We start from the raw sequence: 12,921 nt of genomic DNA on the forward strand, positions 1-12,921 counted from the left end.
ACGTTCACCTGCCGTATGAAGGCAGATTATCTTAATTACAAGGTACAGCTGTATATTCTGAACCCCCTCAGATGTTTCCAATGCCAGTGGTTTGGTCACTCAAAGACATCATGTTGTAGTTCCTTGGCATGTTCTTTTTGTGGTGGCAAGGACCACATTTCCTGTGAGTGTGAAATAGACCCTCGTTGTGTTAATTGTAGTGGATTTCACCCATCTTACTTTTGTTCATGCCCTATGTAGGTGAAAGTATAGTGTTTGAAATGGTTCACAACATTTCTTACCCTGAGGGTTTAAAGTTACTGTCCACCACTCCATCTCATATGCTTCCTGTTGCATTCTACTGCTACAGTAGGAGTGTACACAGATCTCTCTGTGCCTCCAAAAGAATCTTTCACAAACCATGTGAAACATCTTTAGCCTTTTATGGTTAAGAAAGTTGATGAATTATTGTCAATACCCATCTCTATATTCCTTCCAGCAGATCCCTGAATCCATTTCCTTTAGGTCTGGTTTGGACATTTCTCCAGATCCATCTTCTCTAGCCCCCAAGATTCAGAATGATCATTCTTTCATGCCTTCAGTCACTGGAATTTTTTTCCAAAGACTGATACCTGCCCTATCGACCTAGGGTCAGATCCATGAAGGCCTATAGACCTTCAAGTAGTGAAAAAATATGTGGTCAAAAACATCTTTCCCTATGGGAAACATTTTTGAAACCTGCCAATACAGTAATTTTTCAAAAGTTTTCTTTGTACAGAAATGATAGGTTGTGTGATGGACGTGTGCATGAAGGTGGTATTGCTGATTGATCAGCATGTGCTCATTCTGTTTTTCCCACTTGCCCATTTTTATTAAATTTTTTTTTAATGGGCAGACAATTATATGTTCATGTGGGTGCAACACTTTCCCATTCTTTCCTACAGGAACTTGGAGTCACTGAGAGCTGTGTCTTGAGTGTTACACTTTTCAGTGTAAAAATTAATGCTATCACTGGACAACTCCCTCTTACTGTTGCAAAAGGTCTTTATGTCAACGACTTCCACATCTCATGTCAGTTGTTGAGCATGAAGTTTATTGAGCAGCAGCTATAGACTCTCCTCAGTCGTTTACTGAGTGGACTGCAGCAAATGGTTTTAACTTTTCTCTTTCTAAAACTGTTTTCATGTACTTTTGCTGTCAACAGGATATTTACCCTGATCCTGAACACCTTGTCAGTAAAATTGTGCTTTTTGTGGTTTTTAAGGCAAAGTTCTTTGGGCTTATCTTTGACTATAAGCTGACCTTTATACCAAACATCAAGCAGCCATGAGTTAAGTGTATAAGGGAACTGATATCCTCTATGTCCTCTCTTCTACCTCTTTGGGAGCAGATCGATGTTCCTTGTTAAAGATGTATTTTGCTCCTATTTGATCGAAACTGGCCTATGGGTCTCTGGTCTGTGGCTTTGCCAGGACCTTGGTCTTGGAGATGCTGGACTTCATTCACAACTTTGATGATGAATGGGGCTTTGGCTCTGCATGGGGGCTTTTTGCATTTCCCCAGTCCAGAGTTTATATACTGAGTCTCATGAACCTCCTCTACACTCTGCCTTTTGCAATAGTCTTTATTGTATGCCATAAACTTCAATCCTTACCACAGAATTCCACCCGGTGTTGTGTTTTCCTTCCTCAGTGGGCCATGCTTTTTCAGAACAGATGAACTTTCAATGTTCCTTTTGGCCTTTGTATCCAGGCATGGTTGGATGAATTGGGTGTCCTTTTATAATATTGCTGTATCCTCTGGTCAACCCATCTCACCGTGGCTTATTACCATTCCCAAGTGTGATCTTTCTGAGTCATCTGAGAAAGGCAGATACTCCCAATTGGAAGTACTGTTTTGTATTTGCTGAACATCTTTTGAACCACCTTTCAGATTCCCATTTATACAGATGGTTCAGAACCAGGTGACTCTGTGGGTTCTGCCATGGTTTGTTGTGGTTCAATGGTTGTGCATCCCCTCTACAGTTTCTGTGTTTACTGCTGAACTGTATGCCATTTCTCTTGCCTTGAATCATAACAAAACTAAGTAGTACCAGAACTGTACTATGTATACTGACTCACTTAGCTCTCTGCTGGTCCTGAAATCACTTCACATTAGTTCTCACTCTATTCTTGCCAATATTCAAAACTGACTAGCCTATTATTTTTAACATCTACTTCTATCCAGGTTTTCTGGATACAAAGCCATGTTGGTATTTGTGGGAACAAGCTTGCTGACACTGCAGCTATGTTTGTCTGCTCTGGTGCTATAACTGCTGTGCATGTTCCTTGTATTTGAGGCTCAGCTCCATGTCAGTTAGCAGTTGACTTGGAGTAAGGAACATGTTGATAAGCTTTTCCAGATAAAACCCTTTGGCCTTATTGTTTCTGCAAGGATTAGAAGGAGGATGTTGTCCTGACTGAACTATGCTGCATCAGTCAGTTTTTTAACTCATCATTTTCTTTTATCTTTGACTGATGCACCAATGTGTGGTCTGTATGACATTAAGGTCACAATAGTCCATGTTTTGCTGTTGTGGAGTCATTGAGAGTCATAATGACAGCACCATTTTAAACATGTTTTGTCCACAGGTTTACCCCTGATGCTGGACAGTATTGTTGGTGATGATGACATTGTCCATCTTACAAATGTTTGTAGTTTTTTAAAGGCTGTTGACCTTTTTAATTCTTTTTAAGTTTTTAATTCAAAAGTTGGACTATATTTTGTTTTAACGTGATTCCTTTTTACAAATTTTAATAATTTTACTTTATTTCAAATTTTGTTATCTGTTGTTTGGTGCAGATAGCCTAATGTTTTGCACTATAAAATGCCAACCAACCAACCAACCCACATGCAGCTCTGTTATTAAACTTGATAAATTATAATGGATTTCTATGGTATCGATACAGTAATTTATTATATTTTGGCTATTCAAGTGTCTGTCTGTCTGTCTGTATGTATGTATGTATGTATGTACGTATGTATGTATATATGAATGAATGAATGAAAGAAACCTAAATAAATTTTGACTCCTCCATGTTCAAAATTTCTTAAGGCTTAGCAACCTACAACTAACAATAATTTAATAAGAAGGCCATAACAAGAAAAAATAATTGTTTGCTTTACTTATTTATTTATTGTTCTGTGTTTTAATAAAATAAGTTTAAGAATGTATATCTAAATACTAATAATGTGTATAGATATATAAGGTATTGTAACTGAAATATGATTGTATTTTGCAAAATATTAAAACACAGCCAACACCAGTCACTTTGTAAAGGCTAACAGTCAGTTTTATATTCTTGGATACAATAATGTGAATGCATGTGTGCTACATCATTTTAACTTTTCTTAGCCACCATTGGCTGAAAGGTGAATACAATATGTATAGATGTATAATGTTATGACATTTTAACTATTCAGATTAAAAATTTGTTTTTGAGTTATAAATTATGTTTATATTTGTATATTTACTTCCTAATTTGTTATAGTGATTATGAGATTGGTCAAATCTATCAAATATGTCCAGATATTTGGACTTGATAGTGAAAATAACAGATAAAACTAGTTTTTCTTAAAGAACACTTGATAATTATCTGAAAGTTATAAAGATTTTTTACATGTGAAATTTGAAAATAATCTTGTGAATAAAAGTTATTTTTAATCTTAATGAAAACTACTCCGAAGGGAAAAAATGTGAGAAAAATCTTTAATTAAAAACAACTTAATGTTTAATTTACAAACCTGATATTTTGTGTACAAATGCTTTTGTAGTGTTTACTAATAACAAGTTTGTAAATATATGCTTGCATTGTCACAGTATAATGAATACCTTCATGGTTACAAGCTGGATGGATTCCATCTGACCTGTAATGGAACGGTTAATAGAACTATTTTGTAAAAGTAAATGATTAATAAAACCTGTACTTCCAGTAACTGTATCACTTGTGTTTGTGAGGTAGAAGAGAGGGTTTGAAACTTCTGCACACAACCAGTCTAAATGTGGATATAGACATTTTTGATTGAGACACCAGTTGTTACTGAAAGTGTAATATTAACTACATTGTTTGGAAAGGTTTTAAATAAAAGTAATTTTGATGCTGACATATATAGGGCATGTCTTTTAGTTGTTTCAAGTACAATTATAGATACTCAAGTAGGAATATTTCAACTAATTTCTGACTGAAAGTAGTCCATCTGTAATATTAACTACATTGTTTGGAAAGGTTTTAAGTAAAAGTAATTATGATGCTGACATATATAGGCCGTGTCTTTTAGTTATTTCAAGTACAATTATAGATACAAGTAGGAATATTTCAACTAATTTCTGACTGAAAGTAGTCCATCTGCCTTGTTAAAAAATAAGTGTTAGACCATTTTCAAGAAATGTTAAATACTAATTAAAAATTTGTTTTCACATCATTGTGTATAACAAACACATGCTTACTGTGAAGCACATGATAACACAGTAAAGTGAAATTAATACTATTTTTTGTAGACATGGAGATGGTTTAGTAATTTTTGTTATTGTACAGTCTTGTTTTCACACTGTTTTTTTGTAGGCATGGAGATGGTTTAGTAATTTTTGTTATTGTACAGCCTTGTTTTCACACTTTTTTTTTGTAGGCATGGAGATGGTTTAGTAATTTTTGTTATTGTACAGCCTTGTTTTCACACTGTTTTTTTGTAGGCATGGAGATGGTTTAGTAATTTTTGTTATTGTACAGCCTTGTTTTCACACTTTTTTTGTAGGCATGGAGATGGTTTAGTAATTTTTGTTATTGTACAGCCTTGTTTTCACACTTTTTTGTAGGCATTGTTTTTTTGTTACAGCCTTGTTTTCACACTGTTTTTTTTGTAGGCATGGAGATGGTTTAGTAATTTTTGTTATTGTACAGCCTTGTTTTCACACTGATATATTAAGTGTTTATAGTTTTTAATCTGATGAGATAAAAATAAATTTTAGAAACTTGATCTGTTTAGGGGGAAAAAATTAGTCATAAAGTTAAAAAGGCTGGATATGAGAGTAACTTATTTTGTCAAGAGTTTAATACTGTGGTACATAGATAGTAGTTCAGATTTTATAGAAACAGAAACCTTAAGTTGTTTGGATAAACTTTTTGTGGATAGTGGTGCATTGGTAATAGTAACTGTAAACTATACACTTTTACTGTTCTGTACCTGACAGTTAACAGTTGCATGAATTGTGGTTACAAGAACACATTGTTTAGTTTACTATCTGTAATATTGCAGTAGCTATTTGTAAAATAACAGTAGTAACAGATCTCTTCATATTTTAGCTGTGTGTAAGATACCAGTAGTAACAGATCTCCATATTTTAGCTGTGTGTAAGATACCAGTAGTAACAGATCTCTCCATATTTTAGCTGTGTGCAAGATATCACTAGTAACAGATCTCTCCATATTTTAGCTGTGCGTAAGATATCAGTTGTAACAGATCTCTCCATATTTTAGCTGTGTAAGATATCAGTAGTAACAGATCTCTCCATATTTTAGCTGTGTAAGATATCAGTAGTAACAGATCTCTCCATATTTTAGCTGTGTGTAAGATATCAGTTGTAACAGATCTCTCCATATTTTAGCTGTGTGTAAGATATCAGTTGTAACACATCTCTCCATATTTTAGCTGTAAGATATCAGTTGTAACACATCTCTCCATATTTTAGCTGTGTAAGATATCAGTAGTAACAGATCTCTCCATATTTTAGCTGTGAGTAAGATATCAGTTGTAACAGATCTCTCCGTATTTTAGCTGTGTGTCAGATATCAGTTGTAACACATCTCTCCATATTTTAGCTGTAAGATATCAGTTGTAACACAGATCTCCATATTTTAGCTGTGTAAGATATCAGTTGTAACAGATCTCTCCGTATTTTAGCTGTGTGTAAGATATCAGTAGTAACAGATCTCTTTATATTTTAGCTGTGCGTAAGATATCAGTTGTAACAGATCTCTCCATATCTTAGATGTGCGTAAGATATCAGTTGTAACAGATCTCTCCATATTTTAGCTGTGCGTAAGATATCAGTTGTAACAGATCTCTCCATATTTTAGCTGTGCGTAAGATATCAGTTGTAACAGATCTCTCCGTATTTTAGCTGTGTGTAAGATATCAGTTGTAACAGATCTCTCCGTGTTTTAGCTGTGTGTAAGATATAAGTGGTAACAGATCTCTCCGTGTTTTAGCTGTGTGTAAGATATAAGTGGTAACAGATCTCTCCGTGTTTTAGCTGTGTGTAAGATATAAGTGGTAACAGATCTCTCCGTGTTTTAGCTGTGTGTAAGATATAAGTAGTAACAGATCTCTCCGTGTTTTAGCTGTGTGTAAGATATAAGTAGTAACAGATCTCTCCGTGTTTTAGCTGTGTGTAAGATATAAGTGGTAACAGATCTCTCCGTGTTTTAGCTGTGTGTAAGATATAAGTAGTAACAGATCTCTCCGTGTTTTAGCTGTGTGTAAGATATAAGTAGTAACAGATCTCTCCGTGTTTTAGCTGTGTAAGATATAAGTAGTAACAGATCTCTCCGTGTTTTAGCTGTGTAAGATATAAGTAGTAACAGATCTCTCCGTGTTTTAGCTGTGTAAGATATAAGTAGTAACAGATCTCTATGTTTTAGCTGTGTGTATGATATCAGTAGTAACAGATCTCTTTATATTTTAGCTGTGCGTAAGATATCAGTTGTAACAGATCTCTCCGTGTTTTAGCTGTGTGTAAGATATAAGTAGTAACAGATCTCTCCGTGTTTTAGCTGTGTGTAAGATATAAGTAGTAACAGATCTCTCCGTGTTTTAGCTGTGTAAGATATAAGTAGTAACAGATCTCTCCGTGTTTTAGCTGTGTGTAAGATATAAGTGGTAACAGATCTCTCCGTGTTTTAGCTGTGTGTAAGATATAAGTAGTAACAGATCTCTCCGTGTTTTAGCTGTGTGTAAGATATCAGTTGTAACAGATCTCTCCATATTTTAGCTGTGTAAGATATCAGTAGTGACAGATCTCTCCGTGTTTTAGCTGTGTGTAAGATATCAGTTGTAACAGATCTCTCCATGTTTGTACTGTGTCTAATTGTTGTATTATTTCTTTACAATATGTAATAATACTAACGTATACTTACTTTGAAATAAATTTTTTCATTTTCTTTTTCTTTAGATGATGGGCAAAAATGGTCATCAGAACCTTCTGACCCCTGTACAGACTATCTTGCCTAATGCCCTCCAGCGGGCTATTAGTGCAGCAGGTGTACGTCCACTAACCAGTTTGGACCGGATTACACAGGATGCTACACAAGACGAGAGACTGCATGCTGCGTACAGAGAACAACTTAAGTGTGATATTGAGGAACGTCTTGAGAATGATCTAGATTACAATCCCAGCAGGTTTCCTAATGCTAACAAGTACTTTAAAGAGGGCAACAAGTAGTCTATTCAAATAAGGTTGAAATTATTTAGTCGATTGTCAGCTTAAACCATTTAATTTAGATTGTTGCTGTTCTGATGAAAAGTTAAATGTAACCGAATTGGAAAACGCATAAGCAGGCTGTTTTGTATGTTTTTTAACATTTCTGGTAATAAGCAAATTAAAAATATTCTGTGTATTTAGTAAGAAAATATGTAAGAATAATAAAAACACCTGTTAAATTAGGACTTTAAAAACACAGATGTTTCTGTTAGTAATTTGTGAATTATTTTGAGTGATGTAGAATTAGTCCAACTTGCAGTAAATGTACTTTTTGAGTTTTTTAAATGTTTATATTGTATTCAATAAAAGCTAAAATATTCAGCGTCGACTAAGCCTTTTTTGCTAACGTTACACAACTAGTATTGTAGTTACTATTTTATCTGAAGAGCTAACGTACCATAAAGAAAGTTGGATTTGTCTTTTATTTGTAGGTAATGCAACCAAGCTGACTTTTTAATAAAATGTATAAAATTATATACTTAAGAAAACATTTATCCTCACAGCCATAGTAAAATATCTTAAACACACGAAGTCATGTTGTGCGACTCATAGATGTATACTTGGAAAATAAATTATCGTAATGTGTTTTGTATCACTGACAAATTACATTTAATAAATATTTACATACCTGTACAAGAAAACTAGACAGTAACGTTCCTGTCATCGTCTGTTGTGACACAAGTTTTAATGAATTTCATGCGCTATCGTTTGTTGTTTTTGTTTGAGTTTACACAATTTGCAATAGATGCCGCCACAAATCCCCTTGGTCTTGTTTTTTAAATTTGAAAGCGCATAATGATAGCTAGATAAAGTAGTGTAGGTTTGATACAGAAATAAAAACGTGACATTTTATAAATAATGTTTCTTGTTGAGTAAGGTTTTTCAAACAAAGTGTTTGGAAATTATACATGTGTGATGATTGTAATGTTGCTACGTCGAAATTTGGTTAAGATTGTGTCATCTTAAAGGGACATTAAGCTTACCGAAACGTAACCTTTCTTCAATCATTCAAACCGTTTTCAAAAAATGGACTCTTCATAATGAAATTTGGAAACGCCACATTGTTGAGAATACCCAAAGCAATTGTAATAACGACAGTTTACACAAATCATATTACGTGTGGTACATATAAGCAGTCGACTGGGAACATCCAATATACAACACTTATAGATAAATTATTTCTATTACAGAAGGCCAAATGATTTAACTCCAGAAACATTGATAGAACTTAAAATACACAGTCTCTCTGCTTGGCCACAAACATACCAGTAAAGCACACGTAAGACTCAATGTCTAAGGACATGTTTAGTATAGTACTACAAGTAATGACTATCAACTAGAAAAGAAACATGTAATTTGTTTTCAGATATCCAAAACACGTCCAATTAAATATATCATTTATTCTATAAATTTAAAAGTATGTGGTTCGAATCCCGTTATCACATTTTAAGACCGAGTACAAGTGAGCTGTAATAGAAAGTGACAAGTGAGAGAAGACAATAGTGGAAGAGATTGCGGTGGATGTTTTTAAACCATTTGTCTTCCATTCTGTAGTACCACAGTCTCTGTGTGCAGGGATATATTTGTGTAGCTTTGTGAGAATGTTTTAGATTTAAAGAAATTAAAACTTTTATAATACTAAAGAATGATTTGTAAGTCCTAAAATCGGTTCACTTGTAGTAATGTTTGCATTTATTAAAGAAACAATGAGAGTAGAAACAGATTAAATAGTACAGTTATATTGTATGTGAAGTATCCTTTTATTTTGTGTGTACCTTTCAGCTAAATATCGGGGTTCTATACCAGAAGCAGACAGAAAACCAGTGGATTGAACAAATCAAGAAAATCACATACATGGTTAACAGTGATGATACAAAATACGAACGAACCTAAACTAGAGTCAAGTCCGTTGTTACAAGTAATGCACACTTTACTGGAGACGGTTGTGTTTTTCACTACATTACGTGGAGTGACACAGTGGCAACATGATTGTATTATTGTTAACCAATGATGGAATGTGTTTGGATAAATCGATAGTTTACACAATTTTCTAGACTGAAGTTTTAAGCTTTCGAAATGTTTCATGATAAATGTGTTTATACAATTTTGGTTGGGCATGTGTTTTGTTATTAATTGTACAGTTACACGATCTGTGCTATGTTTATCGTAACCCGATTTTTGTCGTTATAAGAAAGAAATTGTTTGTTAATCCATTGACTTGTTAAAAGGTCGTTTATTATACAACTTAGACATAACGTGTCACGTGGTTCAGAAAACATTTCACTTAAAATTGAACCTCACTGACACCTTCTGGTAGAATTAGAATAAAAAGAAAATAGTTAGTTGGGCATCGTTTTGGAAGGCAGATTACATTTTTACAGCACTTAGATACATATTTAAAAAGTACAACTTGAAGTTTCAGCTGCAAGGTAAAACTCCAGGAAAATCTGGATAACACATAATGAATTGCGGTAATAACGTAGTATCGATTTACTCTTGTACAGGGATTGGAGTAAAGGTTACCACTAATCAATATAGCTAACGAGAAGATATGGCCAGGTATGTACAACTTTCTGCAAGAAATGTTATATTTCAACAAATAGGTTACAATAGTAACCATGGAATCTACGTGACAGAAGACGTTAATTACTGTGGATTAGAAGTTGGAAATGGTATAGTTGGTAACGTTTCTACACTGTATACTCGCATTATATTCGAGGCTTTGGAACACGTGACACCTATCGCGAAGACTCCAGAAACCGAGTTTTGATAGCCCTGGGGATCAGAACAGAGATAACACACTGTGTAGCTTTGTGCTTCACTTCCAAGAAATCCAGTATGTTTTAGGAAATTTAAGGCTATAAAAAATCGACCTTCACAATCCATATAATTAAAAACTTTTGACCAGTGTTGCGACTTGTGTATTAATCCTGAAGAAGCCTCGACGACCGTTAAAAGTTCTCATGATGATTATTTTAAATGCAATAATATGTGTGTTTTCTTATAGCAAAGCCACATTTAGCTAACTGCTGAGTCCAGCGAGGGAAATCGAACCCCTGATTTTAGCATTGTAAATCCGTAAACTTACCGCAGTACCAGCGGGGGACATTTTTTTAAATGTAAATATTTTGTTTTTAATTTTTTTGTGAATATCTGTAAATTCCTCAATGATGCAAAATAATTTTGTGAAAGATGACAAAAACATGAGAAATGTAGAGCAGTGGTTGGAATTGTTCGAAAAATAATGGCGGATATTTATATCAAAATTTTAGTCATTTATAAGGATAAGAAACCTGTCTTTTTTTTTTTTTACGACTTCATGTATACCATTGAAAAATATTAAAGCTTTTTTTCTATTCATTAGTGCTTTTATTCTTTCCTAAAACTATTTCCGGTATTTGAGACCCTCACAACAAATGATGGAAGAAAAAGTTGCGCATCATTCTTTTGCATGAATTCAAATTTGGTCATATGAATAAAACACAATACGCAGGCAAACAACGTATGAAAACGTTTATTTATCGTGTAGCATACAATATGGTTTAACAGATCTGTCTCCTTCAAGTACGATCAGTACTAAGTTATCCAAGGTTTACAAAGACATTAGAGATTAAATGTGTTGGAAATGGTGAAGGGTATATCAACGGTGAATAGACCTTGCAAAATACAGCTAATGCTGGAGTGTCATTTTCACGGTTTAATACGAGATCTTTCACTGATGGTTTCTATACTTTATAAACAGTCTCTTTCTTTCTTTAGTTTGGGGAGAAGAATTTTAACTCGAAGTATTTTGTAATCTGTTTCATATCAATGACATGTTAAAGCAGGTAACTGGAACCTATGACTTTGGTGTTCTTTGCGTCTTTTTTCTAATGGACATGAGGGCACAGCGGAATGCCTTCAGACTTAACAATGCTACAAACCGGGTTTCGATAGCCATGGTGGGCAAAGCACAGATACCCGATTGTGTAGCTTTGCACGTAATTCCAAACAAAGAAATCTAAGGAACGTGACGTTTGTCTTTTATCTTTCTTTCCACATTCACATGGAATACTGTATATGCCTTGTTTTTGTTATTTTAGTAGGAATTCTTTAGGGTTAGGAACACATACTTAATTTTTTCAATAACATTAACTCTATACATCCCAACATTAACTTCACATGTGAACAGGAAGAAAGCAATCAAATATCATTTCTTAACCTCAAAATTACAAGAACCGACACACAATTCAAAACAGAAATCCACCGAAAAATCACTCGTACTGGACTATACGTTCCTTGGGACTCAGCACATGAAACAAAACAAAAACTCAACATACTAAGAAACCAAATAAACACAGCCATAAAACTATGCTCACAAGATAAAATTAACGATGAATTAGACAAAATAAAACAATACTTCAACAACATCAATCCTCCACAAACCGTAGAAAACATTATACACACACACCTAGACAGAAAGCAAAATCAACCAACAAAAGTAAATATATCTCACGAATCAAAAAATCACGAAACTATATACTGCTGTATGCCATACATTCCCGACATCAGCAGAAAAATAACCAACATTTGGCAAAAACTAGTAACAAAATATGACATTCCAGTTAATACCAAATTTATTCAAAAACCAGGCACAAAACTGAGGTCTATACTATGTAAAAATTACACTGACAAACACCACACCAACATTATTTATAAAATACAATGTGATAACTGCCACGACTTCTATATTGGAGAAACAAGTAGAAAAATGGAAACCAGATTCAAAGAACATAAAAAGTCACCTTCACGTGTTTTCGAACACTGCAAGTCAAATAAACACAACATAACCATAGAAAACACTCAAATACTAAATAAAGAAACAAACATAAACAAACGCAAAATTAAAGAAGCCTTACTTATACAACAACTTAAACCCAAAATAAACCAATTATATTAATATATAATAAAATAAATAAAATTATATATTCAAACATCTAACACCGCCCTCTACATTCCGACACTCAGTTACACAACCCCTTCCAAACATGTGTCAGCTTCCGGTCAGTTATCTCTTTCTTTCTTTGTGAACTTGACGATGACCGAAGAAGGTCGAAACATTGTTCGCTCTTCTATGTAAAATATTTTCTCAACCCAAACGAGCCGTTTTTGCATATATATTAATCTAAAATTCGTTCTGGTTTTGACGTCTGACCCGCCTAGCATGTGCACAGGACAGCTGAAAAGCAATGCAGTTGTAAAGTGTGGGGTACTTAAGAAAGGTATCCCACGCCAATTTTTTAGCCTTCTGTGCCAAGTAACAGTTAGAATTCCACCAAGGATGAGTATACCATTGAAAACGTGTCAGTGTTTTAGAAACAGATTGAGCAACTGATTGGACAATACAATCAGTTACTGCTGCTACGCTTACAGATGACGGCAGGATC

The 12,921-nt window shown here is 34.2% G+C and overlaps 1 protein-coding gene across 8 annotated transcripts in view; it reads left to right on the forward strand.

The window, feature by feature from the left end:
- Positions 1-7,816, forward strand: part of LOC143248491 (large proline-rich protein BAG6) — an 84,928-nt gene extending 77,112 nt beyond the window's left edge. For all 8 annotated transcript variants that reach the window (XM_076496903.1, XM_076496908.1, XM_076496901.1 and 5 more), the window contains exon 25: positions 7,187-7,816. In XM_076496903.1, coding sequence (XP_076353018.1) covers positions 7,187-7,456 — 270 coding nt within the window. In that variant the 3' untranslated portion in view covers positions 7,457-7,816. The remainder of the gene's footprint in view (positions 1-7,186) is intronic.
- Positions 7,817-12,921: the final 5,105 nt, after the last annotated feature.

Source organism: Tachypleus tridentatus, chromosome 4 (genome assembly GCF_004210375.1).
Source record: "Tachypleus tridentatus isolate NWPU-2018 chromosome 4, ASM421037v1, whole genome shotgun sequence".
In the NCBI taxonomy this organism is placed as follows: domain Eukaryota; kingdom Metazoa; phylum Arthropoda; class Merostomata; order Xiphosura; family Limulidae; genus Tachypleus; species Tachypleus tridentatus.